This window comes from Cygnus olor, chromosome 1, assembly GCF_009769625.2.
Source record: "Cygnus olor isolate bCygOlo1 chromosome 1, bCygOlo1.pri.v2, whole genome shotgun sequence".
Classification (NCBI taxonomy): Eukaryota; Metazoa; Chordata; class Aves; order Anseriformes; family Anatidae; genus Cygnus; species Cygnus olor.
The window spans coordinates 86,449,658-86,469,954 of NC_049169.1; the positions used below are offsets into that span (position 1 = coordinate 86,449,658).

The 20,297-nt window shown below is 41.7% G+C and overlaps 1 protein-coding gene across 2 annotated transcripts; it reads right to left on the reverse strand.

The window, feature by feature from the left end:
- Positions 1-3,526: 3,526 nt before the first annotated feature.
- Positions 3,527-19,638, reverse strand: GPA33 (glycoprotein A33). Of its 2 annotated transcripts, XM_040567540.1 has the most exons (7): positions 19,505-19,638; positions 14,916-15,067; positions 13,822-14,032; positions 13,102-13,260; positions 10,735-10,848; positions 7,756-7,879; positions 3,527-7,129 (listed from the first exon to the last, which is right to left on the reverse strand). In XM_040567540.1, the coding sequence occupies exons 1-7, from the start codon at positions 19,536-19,538 to the stop codon at positions 7,048-7,050; spliced, it is 876 nt and encodes a 291-aa protein (XP_040423474.1). In that variant the 5' UTR covers positions 19,539-19,638; the 3' UTR covers positions 3,527-7,047. The 2 variants fall into 2 exon arrangements, with proteins under 2 accessions (XP_040423474.1, XP_040423467.1); XM_040567533.1 differs by lacking the exon at positions 19,505-19,638 and having other exon boundaries at positions 14,916-15,585.
- Positions 19,639-20,297: the final 659 nt, after the last annotated feature.

Here is a 20,297-nt window from a genome sequence, read left to right on the forward strand (position 1 = left end):
TGATGAATCTCTCCAGAAATGGAGAAATAGTCTGTGGGTTCTGTGGTGTTCATACCTTATCGTCTGTAACATAAATCACCTGTAACATAAAATAATATGCATGTTATATGATTGTTACGTACTGTAGACAATGGTCTATAATTAGGGCAGTAACTGTATTATTGTAATAACCAACAATCTGTGACGGTTTTTGTAATGAAAACTAAAATCTGCATAATGAGAACACTAACTAGATGTAGCCCGTTTACTATCATCTTTCCGTGTATATTGAGGGGAACCCTAATAGCTACTGGAGAATGATGGCAAGTTCTTTCATTTTGGAATTCTACTTCTCTGGCTGTTGAACAATTTGAAACTTCATCTTTGTTTTCTTGAAAAATAAAAACTGTTTAATAAACACAGTGCAGTAATACTTTTTAATAGAAAAGTAAAGATTAGGGAAAGATGATTTAAACCTTAGCACACTCCTTATGTCAGACATAGTTGATTCCAGCTGGCTCCAACAGCCCTACTGCAGGGCACAGCTCTGCCTCTGGGAAAACATACTCAAAAAGGCAAAATGCTGCACAGCAGATGAGGGTCAGGGGAAGCGTGAGAAACAACCCTGCAGCCACCAAGGTCAGAAGAGGAGGAGGGTGAGAAGGTGTCTGAGGTGCTGGAAGAGAGGTTCCCTGCCAGCTTGTAGAGAAGGCCATGGTGAAGCAAGCTTGTTGAAGGTGCGCTCCAGCCCAGTGTCTAGACTGTAAATGAAGAGGTAAATAGTATTGGGGTCAGTAGGAACCCTCTATGGATTGATCTTCAGCTGGACTTGGTGCCTGTGAGCCTGGCAGTTCAGTTAGTTTTCTGTCCGCATTGTGGTCCACTTATCTGCTCTGTACTTCATCTGTTTGTCTGTGAGGATGTAAGGACAGTGTTAAAGGCCTCACTAAAGATAAACATCCACTGCTTTCCCCTTGTCCACCAAATTTTTAATACCACTGTAGAAGGGAAGGCTGCCAGGTTGGTCAGATGAGATTTCCGCTTTGTAAATCTTTGTAAATCCATGGTAACTACTTCTAGTTACCTTCCTGCCTTTCACATGTTTGGAAGCGGTTTCCAGGTTTACTTGCTTGATCGCTTTCTCAGGGATCAAGGTGAAGCTGACCAGCCTGTAGTTCCCCCCCATCTTCCTTCTTTCCCTTCCTGAAGATGGGAACAATACTTGCTTTCTTCCAGTTGTCAAGATCCTCTCTTGATCACAATAGCCTTTCAAAGATGATTGAGTGGCTTTGCAACATTAGCCATCTCCTTCAGCACTTGTGGGTGCATCCCATCCACTTTGTTTAATTGTACCCTACCATGAACCTCCTCCACTGAAGGTAAGTCTTCCTTTCTCCAGACTCTTGCACTGTTTCACAGACCTGGGATTGCTGGAGTTGTCTTGCCAGTAAACATCAAGGCAAAGGTGTCCAGTACCTTGTCCTTTATGACCAGGTCCCCTTTTCCATTCAAATGCACCAATAGAAGCCCTTCTTGTTGCCCTTTGTGTCCTTCAGCAGATTTAGCTTTGGGTGGGCTTTGGTTTACCTAACCCCATTCCTGTGTGTTCAGACAACGTGTATATTATTTTCCCAAATTATGTCTCTGCTTCTACTTCTTCTATGTTGTTTGTGTGTGTTTGTTTGGTTGGTTTTTTGTCAGGGTCTCTTTGACCAACCTTTGTTTGTTTTCCTGTTCATCTTGGAGGAGGTGATACTTGAAAAATCAACAAGCTTACCTGGACTGCTCTTCTCTCCAGGGCTATCTACTATAGGATTCTTCCAAGCTTATCCCTGAATATGCTGAAGTCTGCTCTCCTGAGATCCAGGTTTGTGATCCTGCTTTTTTCTTCCTCTTAGGATCCTGAACTCTGTAATCATGGTTACAAGTTTGCCCCCAGAGTTTGCATTCCTGGCCAGTTCTTTCTTGTTTATAAGTATGGTCCAGCAGGGAGTGCCTTCCCTCCTTGGCCCCTCAGTCACTTGTAGCATGAGGCCTTTTCCAGTTGTCTGAAGGAGGCCTAATCTACTTCTTCCTGATCAAACTCTTCACAGCAGACACCCACTAGAATGTCAACCATGTTGGTTTACCCTCTAATCCTAACCCAGGAGCTCCCAGCTGGCTTATTGTCCATCCCAAGGCAAAGCTCCATGCATTCCAGTTGCTCTCCCACATAAAAGGCAACTCTTCCTTGCCTTTGAAGTGAGAAAACACTAGGCAATAAGAGATGTGTAGGTTCAACACTTGTGCCCATTTCAGCATCTACATTATAACTAGTTATGTTATCAAAGAGAGTGTAAGTAAGATTGCTCTTTATTATGCCTTTAGCAATATGTCAGTCTTCAAAATCTTAAAAGGTAGAAGGAGAGTTGTAATTTGGTGGGGACTGTCTGGGTGGAGAGTCTGTCAAGTATCAGGTATTGGCTTTTGCTCTTCAGGCAGATGTCAGACTGGAGGAAGCAATGCTGAAATCCTTGTTCAAATGCCATGGTTCATAATAATTCCATGGGGCACATTTTTTGTCAGCTACATAGAGTAAGGACCATACTAAGACATACACGAATTGAAAACTTGCATGCATTGCCAGGACTCTGGTTCTTGAGCCATCGCAATCAAATGGAGTTGTGCCGAAGGCCAGACTCTTGCAAATAAAAACTTGTGATGGGTGAATGAAAACCTGCATTCAAAGAAGCCTTGCCTGCGTTTTTTTGCAAACTGGCTGTAGTCGTCTGTTCCTGATTTTTTTTTTAATGAAGAATTAATATGGAGAGTGTTTTTGATGTCTTAGTTGAATTTATAATCCTTTTCCCCATCAAGAATTACAACTTTTTCCAAAAATGTAAGTGACTAAAGTAAATATGTGAAACTGAGTGCTTAGTTCCTGGCTGATAGAGGTAGATGAAGCTGACTGTGAAAGCTTTAACAGTATCTTTCTATTTGGCAGAGTAAATGTAATACAGTGGGACAGGGGAATAACAAGTTTGCTATCTAGTTTCTGCCCTCTTAGTGTCTTCTGTAGGTTTACTGTCCTTTACTTCTACCCTATAATGAGCTGCTGATTAATTTTTATTGCAGTGACTCAAGTAAAATGAAGAAATCAGCAAACACTGTTATTAGTCTAACCCTGTATTATCTCTGTTCCCTCATTTTTTTTCCATGGTTCTGTCTTAGAAGCTCCCACAAGCTTCTCTAATTACAATTTTCAAATAATTCCCCATATTCCCTAGTGAACAAGTGAAAGGCAGGAGAGAGAAGTTACAAATTCCCTTATGTTGGGCTATAATAAATTTAGTACTAGTCCCAACGCATCCAAAATTAATCTTGACGGTTTGCTCATTGTACTGTGAACTTCTTCAGATAGAAGACTACCTCAGTATCTTTCCTGGAACCGATGATACAAATAAATAGAAAAGAAGTGCTGTTACTCTAGCAACAAGAATTGTGAGATAAGTAACTCTTGTCTATCTGATCAGTTCTGGGTTGTGCACCATTCTGAATCTTGTAATAGGCAGTGGCAGCCTCTGCTTTTGTGACCGTGTAATACTGGAGTTCAAGATCTTGAGAAGAGTGAGGAAGGCAATGAAAGGTATGCAGGAAATGGGTAGGTGGAATCCCTGGGAGACAGCTCTAAAGAATAAAGGAGTCTAGGAAGACTGGCAGATCACTGAGGATAGCATCTTCCAAATGCAAGAACAGCTCAAGAATGTGTACTTTAGCAAGGCTCTCAATATGGTATGTTTGTGTTCAAGTTGGGATGTTACATATTGGTGGACAACAGATGACTAAAAATCTGTTTGGGCTCTGAAGGTGGCGGTTAAGAGGTTGTACTCTATGTGGAGGCCAGTAACAAGTTTGGTACTGCAGGAGTCTATACAGAAGCCTGTTTAATGTCTTTAGCAGTGACCTGGGGGAGGTGATGGAGTGCACTCTTACCTGTCGAAGACACCAAACTGGGAAAAACAGCTGATATGCTCAAGGGCAGGACTGCCATACAGAGGGACCTAAACAGGCTGAAGGAATGGGCTAATAAGGAACCTTGTGAAATGCAGCGAAGTCCAGCACCCAGGAAGGAAGAACCCCTTGCAACAGTATAGTCAGGACTTGTAGGAGAGCATCTCTGCTGAGAAGAATGCCCAAAACTGAGGGGAACAAAAAAAAGGGTGTTTGGAAGGTGAAAGGGAAATAGGAACAAGGGTGTTGATGAGAATACTTGCCTTGCAGGGTATATCAAAGAACTGGGAATATTGATTCCTTATCTCCATGCTTCTGCTGTGTTGTGGTCATCTGTGTCTCCTGTCAGATCACTTAACTTTTGTCCCATCTCTTTGTCACTCATAAATCATAGCATTTTGCTTGCCACATTTAGTAGACCTTTGAGTTACTTGGAGCAGTTCTATTAAGCAGTAGCAGGTTTCTGAGACAGTACTCACTTTTAAAAGAGAAAATGTGATAAAGTTCTGGTTAGTTTAATTGCTCTGGGAACTGCAGGGTGATCCAATTTTTCAAATTGCATATGAGATTTCTCTCCTACCTACTTTTCATTGCATTGCTAGACTGTTGGAGTGGACTTGTTTGCTCCCTTCATACACCCCATTATACAAGAAATGGCTTGTTGCAGATTGCTGAGCTAATGTCAGGAGGAAAAAAAAAATGTAACTTTTAAATATCTTCTTAGTATGCTTGCTGAAATAAATCTTGCTAAGCAATGATGTATCAAAATCTTACTGTGGCTGTTCTTCCCACTTGGGGTAACAGATCTCAGCAGTCCTGAAGATGGGAGAATGATTTGGGAGCACTTAAATCCTTGTATTTTGTTGTGTTTGTTTTTTTTTTCTTTTTCATGCACAGATAAAGCATATACATTCATATTCTTCCATGTGCAAACTGAACACAAATAAATAGTAATACACTATAGTCTGTGTAGATTGTCACTCTTTTTCTGCCCAATTCCCAACTTTTGAGGGATGTCACTGTCAAAGTTGAGTATGCATACATTAATTCTTGGGAATTCATTAAATGCTGATCACTTTCCAAATCTTCTCCATAAATGTGTTAGCGCTGCTTTAGTTTTCTTTAAAGTTCTGGGTATACTAGAGGATCTTAGAGCTATTCCTGCTTCAAAAGACATGTAAGTCACAGAAAATCTTGGAGTAAATTAGGAATTTGAGTATGTGTATTTTTGGCAGACTGAATTTAACAAATCAGTAGCATTCTGATAAATACACAACTTTCAAGATATTAGTCTTTATAAAAAAAATGTATGAGAAGCAGTGAAATATCTTAGCCCTCTCTCTCTATGTGCTCTTAGTTTATTTGTCAGGGAAGAACTGAGCTTAACATTGCAGAACATAAGTAGCTCTGCTTTAATGGTTGTCATGGTTAACTCTCTCACTTTTTCATTGCTGATTCTTATGGAACCTACTTAGGATTGAATTCATGTTTTTGGGGGGTCTTCTTATATTTATTCTGTATTTTGCAACTTTGTTTTTCTAAATAGCTTAATGCAGGTTTGTTAATCTGCATTTTTCTTTACATTGAAAATGATCAATGTGCAAATGTTATTTCAAGACAATTAAGCTTAACATAGCCTGAGAGTGAAAAATATGGGATAGGTAACAGTGTTAAAATGTTCTAGAGGCCAGAGCCAGTTTCTGGCTACAAATACTATTGACAACTGTCATGTCTGTTTGCTGGACTTTCCAGTTAAGATGCTTGATGAGAATCCATGCTATTATCCCTCAGCAGAAGTCTTCTTCAGCTCAAGGATATAGGTGTTTGTGAGGGAACACAGGGTGGTGACTAATGTCTGTAACAACTATAAAAGAAATAGCTTTTGTTTCACAGTAAAAACCTGTTACAATGCTAATTAGATTATTCATACTATACTTTCTCATTGTAAAACAGAATAAAATATGTATCATTGCTTTTTATTTGTTCCTCTATTTCTGAGCTATGCACCTTGTTTTTTTACCTGCCTCCAGCTTCTGTGTGCAAAATTTGTTGGGTTTCTTTGGTAATCCATATTTGTAATGTTCAGTCATACATTTACACTGAGCACAGGAAAAAGTTCTCAGAATGTTTTGCTGAGTTGTGCTTCAGATCGTTCATTGCCAGAGAGACTTGGGTTTGTATGTACTTTGTAAAGAAGACACTTTCCATATACATGTTCTCACACTAACAGTTTTTTCAGAAGAAGCCACAGGCACAATAGACCACTTGACACACAAATACAACAGTCAGGAGGAAAGGGTGATGTGATGAGAATTAATATTTAGGAATTCTCTGAGCTGGAATTCGTAAGTTCAAAAATCTGAAAGTATGCAGGCTCATAGACTGTTTCCAGATCTTTTCAGCTGCCTGTTCTAAATCCATCTAACTTTTTTGAAACTCAGCAGCTTATTTCTGTTACCTTATCCATGCCATTAGTATATATTGTTGCTTCGAACAGACTTTGATCGGTCATCTGTTTTTTCCCCATATTTTTATTCATATGTGGGTGTATAATATATACAAAGAACACACTTAATAAAATGTCTTCAAAAATCAGCTTGCTTCAATCTCACATAAAATCATTCCTATACCAGACAATGCTGCAAGCTGTGAAACTTACATAACAGCATAAACAAGACCACCCTTTCTTGATAACTTGGAATTAGTGACCTTGAAGTCTTCTGTGGCTCTAGGGATAAAGCAGCAACTCTGTATCCAAATAGACTTAACCGGCTTCCTTTACAGAAAGGGGTAAGTCAAGAAAACTGGTGATTTTTGCATGAGTGGGTGAAGCAGTTCTTCATATGCATTATTCTGCTATGAGGTTATATATTATTACCCATGGTATTTTAAATACTCCTTTTCAGGTAGACAAGGATATTCTCTCCCAGCAACTAGAAGACAAAGCCATTAGCTTTTACTTAATTATTCTTAAAAAAAAAACCTTCTTGCAGTAAGAGAGGGATTTGCTTGCTTTTCTACAGTGATGTCTGTGCCTCAGAAAAAAATGAAGATGGCATCAGCCTCCCTCTTCTTTCTTCATTCATCTTCATTATCATCTTTTGCTCTCTGATTCTGCGTAGGATTCCTCTGGGAGAATTCATCTGCATCTTTTGTCTCCCTAAAATATTATTCAGTAATAGAGATGTTAGTTAAAGGCAGCCAGAAATTTTACTGAAGAGATTTTTCATTAAAATGGTTTTAGATTGCTCTAAGCTGATCTAGAAGTGTAACAAACCAAACTCCATAAATTGTCTTGCTGATGATGCAACAGGTGTGTGAGCTACTTTTTTTTTTCCATAAAATATATATATGGAAAGGATGACTGGTGTATCTTTTCTAATGCCTCTCTTCTTACAGCAGTCTTACTCTTAAAAAGGAAAAGTTTCTATCTTGGAGTGATATTTCTGAATACAGAGCATGATGGTGATTTAGGCTAGCAATGACAGAAACAGCTATAGGCACTAGGAGAAATGAGAAACAATCATGATTTTACCAAGTGGCTGTGCATGCCAAGGTTTGGATGTTTGAATTCTACCCCAGAGACCACAAAGGCATCTGGTGATAAGGGCATATTCTGTGAGAAAAGATGGGAATCACTAGGGTAGAAACAGAAAGGAGGAAAGTATTGCATACTTTCCTTGGTGACTTCATTTTTACTGTGCTCTCCACTCCATAGGCTGATAACAGAGTGAGAACGTGTACCCTTTGTATGTTCCATTCACTTTTCTAGTGAAAGGTACTTACGTCATCTCATAGTCGGTGTTCTTGTCCCCCCGACAGCAGCAGCAATAGGCTATAATACCAATAACTACAATTGCAGCAACAGCTCCTCCAATGATGCCAGCGTAAAGGGCAATGTTCATGGATGCTGTAAAGGAGGAGAAATAGAATCACTGAATAGCCTGAGTTGGAAGGGACCCGCAAGGATCATTGAGTCCAACTCCTCTCTCTAGACAGGTCTACCCAAAAATCAAACCCTATGTCTGAGAGCGTTGTCCAAACACTTCTTGAACTCTGGCAGGCTTGGGGCTGTGACCACTTCCCTGGGGAGCCTGTTCATTGCCTGACCACCCTCTGGGTGCAGAACCTTTCCCTAACAGCCAGCCTGACTCTCCCCTGTCCCAGCTCCATGCCTTTCCCTCGGGTCCTGTCGCTGTCCCCAGAGAGCAGAGCTCAGCGCCTGCCCCTCCGCTCCCCTCGTGAGGGAGCTGCAGGCCGCCATGAGGCCTCCCCTCAGCCTGCTCTGCTCTGGGCTGAACAAACCCAGTGACCTTGGCCACTCCTCATACATCTTGTCCTCTAGACCCTTCACCATCTTTGTAACCTTTTCTGGACACTCTCTAATAGTTTTATGTCCTCCTTATATTGTGGTGCCTGAAACTGCATGCAGTACTTGAGGTGAGGCCACACCAGAGCAGAGCAGGACAATCCCTTCCTTTGACTGGCTAGCAAGGCTGTGCCCGATGCACCCCAGGGTATGGCTGGCCCTTTTGGCTGCCAGGGCACACTGCTGGCTTCTGTTCAACTTGTTGTTAACCAGAACCTCCAGATGCCTCTCCATGGGGCTTTGTCTCCAGCCTCTCATCCCCCCGTCTGTATGTATATTCAGGGTTGCCCCTTCCCAGGTGCAGGATCCCGCGCTTGCTCTTGTTAAACTTGTTACATGATGTAACCCCATTTACTATAAACCTTTGAGTCCAACTTGTCAGTCAATTGCTCACCCGTCACATCATGTATTTGTCTAGCTGTATGCTGGATATTTTGCCCAGAAGGATACTGTGAGAAACAGCATGGAAAGCTTTGCTGAAATCCCAAAAGAATACATCAGTGGGCTTCTCTCAGTCAGCTAGGTGGATAACCTTATCATAAAAGGAAATTAAGTTAATTAAACAAGACTTTCCCCTAATGAACCCATGCTGGCTGTGACCAATGACTGCATTGCCTTTCAGGTGTTTTTCAGTAACTCCCAGAACAATCTTCTCCATAATTTTATAAGGCACCGAAGTGAGACTAACAGGTCTGTAATTATCAGGGCCTTCTTTCTTGACCTTCTTGAAAATTGGAACAGCTTTAGCCAGCTTCAAGTTGACTGGGACCTTGCCAGATTCCCCAGACCACTGAAAAATAGTTGATAGAGGTTTCACAATGACATCAGCCAGCCCTCTGAGTGCCCTGGGATGAATCCCATCAGGTCCCATAGACTTAAATGCATCTAATTGCAGCAGCAAATCCTGCACAGATTCAGGGTTGGTTGGGAGTTTATCATTACCACAGTCACAGTTCTCCAATCAGGCCTTTGGGGGTCCCAGGGCCCATCATCAGTGGTGAAGACAGAGGTGAAGAAGGCATTAAACATCTCTGCTTTGTCTGTGTTCCTATTTGTGAGGTGACCATCCTCATCAAGTAACAGACCAGTGTTATCTCTGGTCCTCCTTTTGCTTTTAAAATATTAAAAAAAAAAAAAAAATGTTCCCCACAGCACTGGCCAGCTTCAACTATAATTGGGCTTCGGCTGCACAGATTTTCTCCCTACAACGGCAAACAGCATCTCTGTAGTCCTCCTGTGTTGCCTGACCTTGCTTCTAGCATCCATACGCTTTCTTTTTCCACCTAATCTCTAGAAGAAGATCCAGGCTTAGCCAAGCCAACCTTCTGCCCCACCTGCTTGATATTTTAGAATTGCCTGCACCTGTGCTCTTAAGAGGTGGTACTTTAAAACTGACCAGCACTGATGGACACAGCACTTTCAAGAGCAGTTTTCCAGGGGATCTTACCAAGTTCCCTGAGCAGCTTGAATTATGCTGTCCCCAAATCCAGGGTTGAAGTTTTGGTGGCAGTTCTCCTCCTACCACCAAAGGTTTTAAATTTGACTACCTCATGGTCACTGTGGCCAAGACAGCCACCAATCACCATTCCACCCATGAGAGCCTCTCTGTTTACAAGCAGCGAATCTAGAAGGACACCTTTCCTAGTCGGCTCCCTTAGTACCTGTACCAAGAAGTTATCACCAATGTGTTTTAGAAATCTCCTGTACCTGTTTGCATCAGCTGGTATTCAACTGGTATTCCCAGTTTACGCTTTGCAAGTTGAAGTCACCCATAAGGACAAGGGTGGCTGATCTAGAGGTATCTCTTAATTCCTTAAAGAGTAATTCATCGGCGTCCTCATCCTGGCTAGGTGGTCTATAGTAGGCTCCCACAATGACATCCCCTTTATTTGCTTGTCCCTTAATCCTTACTCAGAGGCTTTCAACCGTGTCATTGCCAACTGCAAGCTCCATACAGCCCAGCCTCTCCATTATGTACAGCACCACCACCCCGCCTCGCCTCGCCTGCCCTGCCCGTCCCTTGTGAAGAGCCTGTAACCGTCCTTTATTAACACCCCAGTCACAGGACTCTTCCCACCAGATTTTGCTTATGCCAGTGATGTCGTAGTTCTGGGACTGGGCCAAGGTTTCTGGCTCCTCTTGCTTGCTCCTCATGCTGCGTGCATTGGTATAGAACCAATTGGTGTTTTCCCCTTCAAATCTAGTTTAAAGCTCTGTCACTAAGCCCAGTTAGCCCACCCTGGTCATTAGCACTCCCTTAGGGATGCCTTTTAGGATCTCCCCTCAAGAAAGCAGAATTTTATAATTTTGTTTACAGTGTCTCTGCTAAAGCTTTCACGTTTAGATTGGCTACATCCTCTGGTACTATTCTTCCAAAAAGCAACCTAGTCTCTTACGTGGCACAACGCTGACCGTCATGTTGCAAGATTCCTTTCCCACAATGTTTGTTGAAGTGCAGATGTAAAAGCCAGATGTATCCGCCGAGATGTTCTTCAGAGTTATTTGCTCCCCTGTTGCGAAACACAAACCCAGTCAGGAAAAGAATTACAACAGGGAAGGAAATGGGAACAGCAACCCTTCAATTCTAGCCCAGGAAGGTAGGAGCGATGAGAAGTTATTAAAGCTGATGGATTGCTCCATCTTGCTCAGGAGTTTCCATGCTAGTCTCTAGGTTTTAGTGTGATTTGTGGAAGGACAAAGTGTGCTGTTCTGATTACAGGGAATGTGGCATTTGAATGTTGTTTTTAGAAAGAAAACTGTAGGTGGAGGGGAAAGAAGTATGTATGCTTAGTGAAAGCTTTTTTTCAGTGGGTAGATGGCCAGGAGCCCTCTTTGCCTACAAACATAAGATTGCACAGACCAGTGGTCTGTCTTTGAGAAGTGGCCACCTGATGAATTAACTTGTGAAACAGCAAAAAGTTATTCAATCCTCCAGCTCTTAGGATTTCTGATTTAAATTATCTAGCAGTTTTCTTGTCTGAGAGAAGACATTCAGGCTGTGAAAATAAATGAAGAAGTACGGTGACATGGAAATGCTGTGATGCTAGACATTTCCTATCCAACCTAACAGAGCACAGAACCATATATTAAAGCTTAGCTCTGTCTGTCAGAGCAGTCAGTTTTTGCTTGTTACATCTCTAGCTGACACTTGTGCAAAGAGTCCGTGCTTTTTCCTTGGGATCTACTGATAAAGGTCCAGATTCCTGCTCTAAAACCTAAAGGCTCCAAAAACTTTTGAGGGGCTTTCCTGTTATTTTCTCTGTAATCCTCGGTTCTTTCCAGCTCATGGGTGGGACTGGGATTCTGTTTAGTCTTTGCTGACGCCTAGTGCCAGATAGTAAAAGAGCATGCAAACCCAGAAATAACAGACACCACGTGCTTCATTTCTTAAAGTCTCAGCTTGCTGCCGAGCTTGCATCACTTTTTTTTTTCAGTGTGATGCTTATAGCTCTCAGAATTGCAGTCTATCACTGGGCTGTAAATCCTCTTATATTAAATCACAAGTAATGGACTGGTGAGTTGAATTTGAAAAATGCATGTCAGATACTGTCAATTTTGGAGTGGCTCCTGAGGGAATTCTGCACAGTGTGCAGCACTAGGACTTGCTTAGCACAAAGTCTTAGCATATTGTTTGTAGTGACAGTAGGGCATCCAGCCATCGGGGGGTAGGAGACAGCAGGCATGCTTACTGGACAGCAGTGCTCTGATGAAAACAGAAATAGTGTGGAAATGGCTCAGAACAGGCTCCTGCCCCAGGAAAGCACAGAATGAATGCAAGAGTGGGCAGAGAGCTGTTGCTTTGAGAAGGCAAATCAGGGTGTGTTCAGGGCTGTGCATGATGCATTGGCACCGCTTAGTGGCCAGTCAAGTGAATAAGGTTTGTGTTTCTGTGTACGTTTCATATTTTGCATAATTTATGCAAGAATCACCTAGTGAGAGTTGAATAGCCTATAGTCTGATTATATTTAGTTTACCTCCTTAGCAGTGCTACAATAACTAAAACCAGGAATGGTAGGTTCAGACACATACTCTGTCTTTCTGGCATTGTACGTATCAGGAAGAAAGGAAGTGGCTTGAATTAATAAATCTGAGTCCTGTGTCACTGCTACACTTTAAAGGCTATTAAGCCCTTATTTCTGTGTGAATAGATCTACCAAAGGTCCTGTTACGGAAATTCATATACTTTTTTCCAGATTCTGACTTAAACCAAAAGCAAATAAAACATTAGGACTTGTGTGACAGTACTAAAGACTCGGAAGCCTCTTTTATTCTCAAAGCAGAAATGGTGCAACTGTTTCTTATACCCCCTTCCTCTACGTGAGGAGTCATCTCTGGAAGGAAAGCAGCTTCCAGAGCAAATTTTTATTTGCCTTCACACTAGAAAGTGGTCTGGTCATTGTCAAGAGAGAGGAGATATAAACACCAGTTAGAAAACTGGTTATTATTTCTCATGCTATCCCACCCTCACATCCAGCAATTGAGAAGTAATTATTTCTGTTCAGTTCCAAAATGAGCCGTCTTTCTTGCCAGGTAAGAGCTGAAATGAAAATCTTAGTGACTGCTGTTATTTCAAGTAACAGTCCTTTTTGCCCTGCTAAGTTACTTAGGAATATATGCTGCCAAATGGACAACTTTTTAAAATCCTGGTCAGAGAACTTCCTAGAAAACGAATTGAAGTGTGTTTTTTTTATTTGCATTTCAAAGTCTTTCCAGTCCTGAACTACAGAGGGCTCAAAGACTTGGCAACTTAGAAATTCCCATACCTTTTGTTGTTTGTAGTACCCGGGGTTCATGTTGTACATTGAAGCTTTGCCAGCTGTATGTGGGTTTTGGGGAGCCCTCATGAGAAATGCAGGTTAGATTGATCGTCTGTCCATATTCTGCTGTGCCCACAATCTTGCATTCTGGCTTGGATGGTGCAACTGAAGGAAGGAAAAAGTAGGAATATTGTTACTCAGATTCAGTATTTTGTTTCAACCCATCTCCTGCATCTTTTTTTTTTTTTCATTTCTTGATGATCAGAAGTTGGCCATGCACCTACCACCTTCTCAAAGGAACTGAAGTGAACTCTTGTCCCTAATTTTTTTGTCCCTTCTTGACACTTGTCAGCCAAGAAGAAATTGTAATATGCTTTTTGAGATATCTCTAATAATGTCGGGCAATTCACCCTTTGATAACTTGAGTGTGACAAGCCACAGGGGGAGTGAGGAATGACCTGTAATGAGGCAAGGGTTATTAGGAAAGTGAAGTATGTAACTCTAAAAACTGTATTTTCTGCAGTCAAGTATCTAAGGTAGTCAGGTGCTTTAAGCCTTCCAACCCACTACTGTAGTAGTAGGAAAAGACCAAAGAGACTTGCAGATTATGATTTACTGGGAAAGGTTTTTTCTGTTAGAAAATCTGTGGTCTAAGAAACAGTACGGACATTAGGAGAAGGATAATGGATTATCTAATGGATCTGTTTTTGCCTCCATCATGCTTACTGAGGACGAAAAGACTCGTGACTGCAGACTGCCGAGGAGGGTCATTCCGTAGACGAACACTGCATGCATATGTCCCATTGTCTTCCATGGTTACTTCATTGATGGTAATGCTGATGTCCCCGCTCTCTAAGTTACCAGTAAATCGTATTCGGTTTTCATAGCCCTTGCCATACTGTACAAGTCCATCAAAATACCTAGTGACAGCATCATCCTGTCAGAGAGGGAGGGAAGCTAGTCAATGTTAGTTTCTTCTGTGCAAGTCTACAGCCTAACTCCATGGATTAGCCTGCTCTTAAGATAAGAACAACTTGGAAAAGAGCGCCTTAAAACTGCCCCAGGCCAAGAGAACCTTAGAAGTTCAAAAGAGTCGAGCTTCCTGTCTGGAATCGCCTTCTACCTTATCTGATCAGAAACAACTGATTTCTTTTGCTGGGTCATATTTACTTTCCTCTCCATGACAGGACACCATGAGACTTTTCTGACATCCATATGTCAATCAAGTTCCCCTACAATTACATATACTCCCTTGCTTTCTTCCAGCAAGGATCTTTGGTGAAGAAACCCTTAGCAGTTACTGCAAGGAGAGCTCCAAGTGCTGCTTCTCCTCTCACTAATTCCCAAGAAGCTGAGGAGAACTTTAGAGGTGTTTTTATCTTCAAATACTCCCTGTGAAAGTAAGAGATCAAGGATCTCTCCATGTACTATTATCAATAAAAATATTTATACAATATCAAAGATATATATGTATGTATACTACATATGCAAAAATATACATAGCTTTCTCTATAGCATCTGAGCATTTCATCTATGTTAATAGATGTAAACCCAAGGTATATACAGTGATGTATCCTCCATATACAGTTGCAAAACCAAGAGAGAGGGAAAAGAAAGGTATGGGTTTGCCTAATATCACGCAATAGATTTGTATTAAATTGAATCAAGATTCAGAGTTTCTAATTGCATAGTGCTGAGATTAAAAAGTCTTGAAGGAATCCTTTTCTTCCAACACACATTCCCACAGTCCCGTTTCCATCTCTTCTCCCACCCCCCTATTAGATGCTCTATCATATGTTTCTTTATACAACTTGATTTACCGCACTATTGATTTTCCTCCAGACAACAAAATCTCCTGAGGTGACGGAAGTATCAGTATTAAACTGACAGCGGAGAGTAGCGTTGCTCCCTCGTGCCACCTGTAGTTCCTTGGCAGGTGTTTCCACAGTAAGGGTATGAGCAGTCACCAGAACTAGGAAGAGAATACATACTTTAGTCAGCAAAATTAATGGCATCTGATTTTCATGTTTTGTCTCTTCGGCTTTCTTACACGCCACAGTAACCCACAACCTCCTCTCTGACATCCATGACATTCCCCACTGAGCAGGAGGCAACATATGCTGAGGCTGATTGACTATAGGAAGCTGCCTCACAGGATGGCTAAGAGCTAAACTCTGCTTTCTTTTTCTCACTTCCCTCTTCTTTACCTGTGGAGTTATAAAGATGTAATTTTTTATGAGCCAACTTTCAGCGTGACTGACATGGTTTGACAGGTCCTAAATGTACAGAGGGAGACAGATAAACAGATAATACAGGTGCATCAGCACTCTTAAGGATTCAGGCTAAACTAACAAATTGATACTGTGAAACTTCAGGGAGCAGGAAAACTGTCAAATAACTTCCACCAAACCAAGTCCATAGAGAAGTGACATTTTGTGCTAGAGAACCAGAACACGTTCATGAAATGCCCTGAAACAAAACAAAGAAAAACACAAGAAAGCAAAGAGAACTTGAAAGAAAAAAAAAAAAAGAAAAAAAAAAGATTAGTTATTTGTGTTTAAAAATGAGTAGGGTGATAGCCACCTTTCTCCAAAAACCATAGCTCCTGCCTGTGGAGTACAGGAATAGCAGAGTTGCGTAGAACAGAAATCCCTCTGGGCCCTGGTGAAGCACGCAGGGCACAGTCTAGGTGTTTCTTGTATGCTGTATTCCTTTTGCCTTGATGCTTAAATCATCATACCTGTGCATTAGGTAGTGTCAGCTCTTAGCTATTCTCAGAACTTCGCCAGAGGTTTTCCTCTGCCCTGGCCTAGATGACCTTCATGTCTGTGGGAACCTATGTTTAAAAACACCTGCTTTGTCCTCACAGTTTGCGTGTTTTTTTTTTGTGGGGCACTAAAATGAATCATCTGAAAACTCTAAGCCCGAAACTAGTTAGGGAGGGGGGATGGAAAGGGAACGCTGCTCAGAGGCACTCCCATGACAAGGAGGAGCAAGGTCCAGCAGGGAGGAAGGTGGAGGAGGGCAGAGACGTATGCTCCCCTGAGAGGGGCATGCTGTGGTGATGATGGTTGGCTTCTGGAAGAACCAGGCTCAGTCAGTGTTTCCCAGAGAGGATGTGACTGAAAAGTCACCAGCAAGCCTTGGGTCCACTCAGCCGTGTCTCCGTCCAGATTAGATCCATGAGGAAACGTGTGTGAGGGAGAGAACAAAGGACGTCTGGATTCCACTTTTAGTTGCCCATGGATTGTAAACACATGCTTTTGTACAAGAAGTGATTACAGACATGCCTTAGGTCAACAGCAGCAAGCCATCAGCAAATTCAGCACTACAGATCCTTGAATACAGCAGCAGTGAACTATAGTGTCCTTTAAAAAATAACAGTGTAAGCACCCCAAAGATTTTGTTATCACTGTTCTAGAGCAACATAGGACAGATGGCACTGGGACCTGCTCCCCCTTGGAAGGGCAAGAGCTTCTGTGACAGCTACCTGGATCCAGTCTGTTCCCCATGGCAAATGGCCCTTCAAGGCCCCTCTTAGAAGTGGCCTATCCTGTCAGCACTGCTGCACCTTCCCTCTCCTGAGGCAGGGTGGAGGGGAATTACCACAGCAGCCAAACTCAGTGGTGCTCTGGTAAGAAAAGATCTGGCCACTCAGCCAGGATACCTGTAGCTGAAGTTGTCACCTTTTTTGTGTTCTCAGCTCTCTAATTGAGTTGTTCTGTGGGTTCATGCAGTTAATTATTAAATGTTCATTTTAGTTTCTTCCTCTGTGACATGGCAGAAGTGGTTTCTGCTCTCTCAGGGACTGATTCATCTATAGTTGTTGACAGCTATAGAGGAGAACTAGCAGGGCAAAGTATTTCTAATGTTCCTTTATTGCAGCCACTCCCAGGTTCTCCTCTGCTCTGGAGCAGCCAGTACAAGGGCCATGTTTCCATAGCCCCAGGGCTTTTTCTGACTGTTTCTAGTGATTCCCTCTGCATGAGAGACCTCTGCATAAAAGTCATCTTGTCGCCTGTCACGACTGGATAGGGATGTTTTCCTGCATTTAGATGGAAAGTATCATAGCTTGTACTATGAGATGGAGCAAAACCAACTTCCTGATCCTTTTGTCACTAACTGACTCCAGTAGGCCAGGGTTCACTGACAGGTCGTTAACTCAGCCCTGAGGCAGAGAAGAAACTGCCCAGCCCTAAGGCTTCAGTCAGAAGTGCTTTGCCTTTGTCAAGTTGGATGACCAAAATCCTACAATAAATTAGATTTGGTTGGTTTTGTTTGTTTTTATCCCCAAACATCTTCAGTGCAGAGTCAGGGAACATCGATGTACTGGAGAAGCAGCTGATAACAAGCAAGATGACTTATTTGTGTGTTGCTGTCATCCTTGTGCCTGACATCTTCTGATGGTCTCCCATTTTTCATCCATTACATCTCTTTTCTGCTCCCATGTTGCCTTTGTTACATCTCCTTTTGGCTCTCAGGGAAGCTTCACGGTTTCATTCTGGAGTGCCATTTACTCGCACTGACTTCTCTCCATCCCCCTTCTCACCACATTTTATTCCTTCACAAAGTCACCAACAGCCAGCTAGTTATAGTTAGCATATCTAAAAATTGGGGTTTATTTATCAAAGTTTGATTTTTTTTGCCTGAGCTAAAACAGAATCTATTCAGAATACAGCTGAAGGAACACGATGGTCAATTCTGAAAGAACGTCAGGAAAGGAGAGGGGACCAATAACCAATATATTGTTAGATGAATGGCATCATCTAGATTTAAGATGAATTACTTTTTACTGTTATTTATTAGTATGTTTATAAAACTTCTCAATTCTTTAAAATGTTATTTCCCTCTGCTCAACTTAAAACATCAGTATTAGTGCAAAGGAAGAAGACAATCAAAACAACATGTTTACTTTCACATTTGTTGTTGAATAAATATTAATACATAGTATAAAAATATACTGAAGGGCAATTAGTAGAGCTGAAAACAATTAAAGGGATATTTTGTTTGCTGAAAAAAATTGAGGTTCTAACCAAACAAACTTGTTATCACTGGGTTGCCTTGATTGATTAGACTAGTGAGGAACTTAGGAAAAACTGAAATGTGTTAATTCACTTTTAAGAGGAAATGCTCTGAATTTTGATTTCCACTGAGAAACTTAGCTGGAATTTAACTCCAAAGTGGGAGAGTAGAAACCTCTTAAATGTGAAATTTGCAGTAAAATTAAGTATTTTGTTTGATTCAAAATGACCATTTGGGATTTTTCATCCAGCAAGAAGGACACAGTATCAGTTATTCACACACTTGCAGTGAGAAGTTCAGCAGAAGTCAGCCTGCACTGAGAGCTTGACATAGGTCATTCAAGGCAGCTCTTGCATCCCAACACTGCACTGCAAAGTGCTGTGTAGTTTCTCTGCTCTGTTCCACTGCAAGAATCTACTATACCTTCTCCAAAAAATTTTCACAGGCCAGTATTTTAACAGTGAATTATCGTTTGAGTCCTGCCCAAACAGGCAAGAAGAGCCTCACACAACATACATATTTTTGCACCGAAAACTTTACCATCTGTAGTTTAGATAGCATGAAAGATGAGAATAATTAAAAAGAAGAATGAATACCAACGGTGTTATGCAATTTACATATTGATCGCCAAATTATTACTCAAGTCATGTTTGTTATATATGGAACACAGCCACCTTTTCTAATTACGTTAAACCTCATGAATTTCTTTCTCGTGGGTTTATTTGTTGAAGCATGGTTTTCAGGATTTTTGATTTCCATGTGAGTAGCTTTTTTTTTTAAGTCTGCAAGATGGTGTATAAGCATTTGTATGAGAAGACAACAGGTCAAAAGCAGTGGAACTTAGAGTGCAGGTTCTGCAAGGCAGGATGAGAAAGGGCGAGTCTGATGAAGGCCAAGGGTGAGCTGGCTGATTTATATGCATAGGTAGGGGTCATCATGAATCCCCTTGACATGTATAATATATAGAGATCACAAGTCATATCAGAGTATATATAAACAGTAGGATTTAAACTTATGGAGGCATATATCACATGCAGATTTACATAGAAAAAAAATAAAACCCAAGGCCTTTTCCACTTCTGGTTGAGGAAGTGCCTTCTTCAGAAAGAAATGCTGTACTTAACAGAAGCAATTAAAATTGGTTTCAAAAATATGGTTTCCAGCCTCCTGAAGAACAGCATTCTTTTCGTGTTCCTGGAATTATCTTGCAGCTTTAAGAGATGCCTGCGAGTCTGGACATTCAGTACAGAGAAAGTAAATAGACCCGCCTAATCATAAACATGCAGAAACTTTTACTAAACAAAGCCCAGTCCCCAACGCTGCTCAGACTTTGTGGTGCTGTTTCCTTCTACCCAACCGTTGCGGACATAACCAAATTGGTACTTACCTGCACTGAAAACAAACAGCTGAAGCCCTTTCATTGCTCTCCTCCTCCTCCTTTCCCCTTTGTTTCACCTCGAGGTGCTCTTCCTTCTAACTTGCAGGTGGCTAGAGAGGCAGTTGGCTTTAGCTGAAGGCTCCTTCACAGTGGCATCATAGGTTTGCTTCCTCTGTCTGTTGTAAAGTGCTATTCTACTACGCCACTCCTCCTGGCCAGACTGACAAGGCAGATTGCCAGTAGGCTTTGACATCTGTTGCTGCTCTCTGCCCCTTCCCCTCTTGCGAACGTCCTTCCTGAATTAAACTGCCTTTACGAGCCTCTCCTATCACGTAGATGCATAAAGCGAGAAAGGAGGCAACCCAAAGGGTGCGATTATTGGGAGTGTACAACACAACTGAAGTCATGCATGTTTTGACATGGGGGACAATAAGCCTCGTTCAGCTTAAATAATTATGCATAGGTAGCATAATGCTAACACTAGCTCTTGTTTAAGAAGACAGAGGAAGAACCTTCCATCAAGATCCCATCTCCCCCACCTAAGAGGGCAGCACCCGGCCATGTTCAGTTTGAGTGCATCTATGAATGGGTGTATTAATCTCCAATGATAGATGCCAAACCTCTTACAGCTTGTTACTTTTTGCTATGTTTGTATGTACATACACTCATTAGCAAAGATTTCTAGCATCCTTGTCTCTTTTCTGCATGGCCACCGTAATCCCATAAAGCAACAACTTGTAGCAAATAGTAAGGAACAGCTTCCAGGCTGCATGTTGTTTGTGTGTTCTCCACAAGTCTGTAA

What these genes read in the sequence shown, in the direction of transcription:
- GPA33 (XM_040567533.1), bottom strand. Translation starts at nt 15,212, where the DNA reads ATGTTGCCTCCTGCTCAGTGGGGAATGTCATGGATGTCAGAGAGGAGG. An exon ending in GGTACTACAAACAACAAAAG is followed by an intron (nt 10,849 to 13,101) that starts GTATGGGAATTT and finishes GTTTCGCAACAG; the next exon opens with GGGAGCAAATAACTCTGAAG. An exon ending in GACGGTCAGCGTTGTGCCAC is followed by an intron (nt 7,880 to 10,734) that starts GTAAGAGACTAG and finishes CCTCCTTTACAG; the next exon opens with CATCCATGAACATTGCCCTT.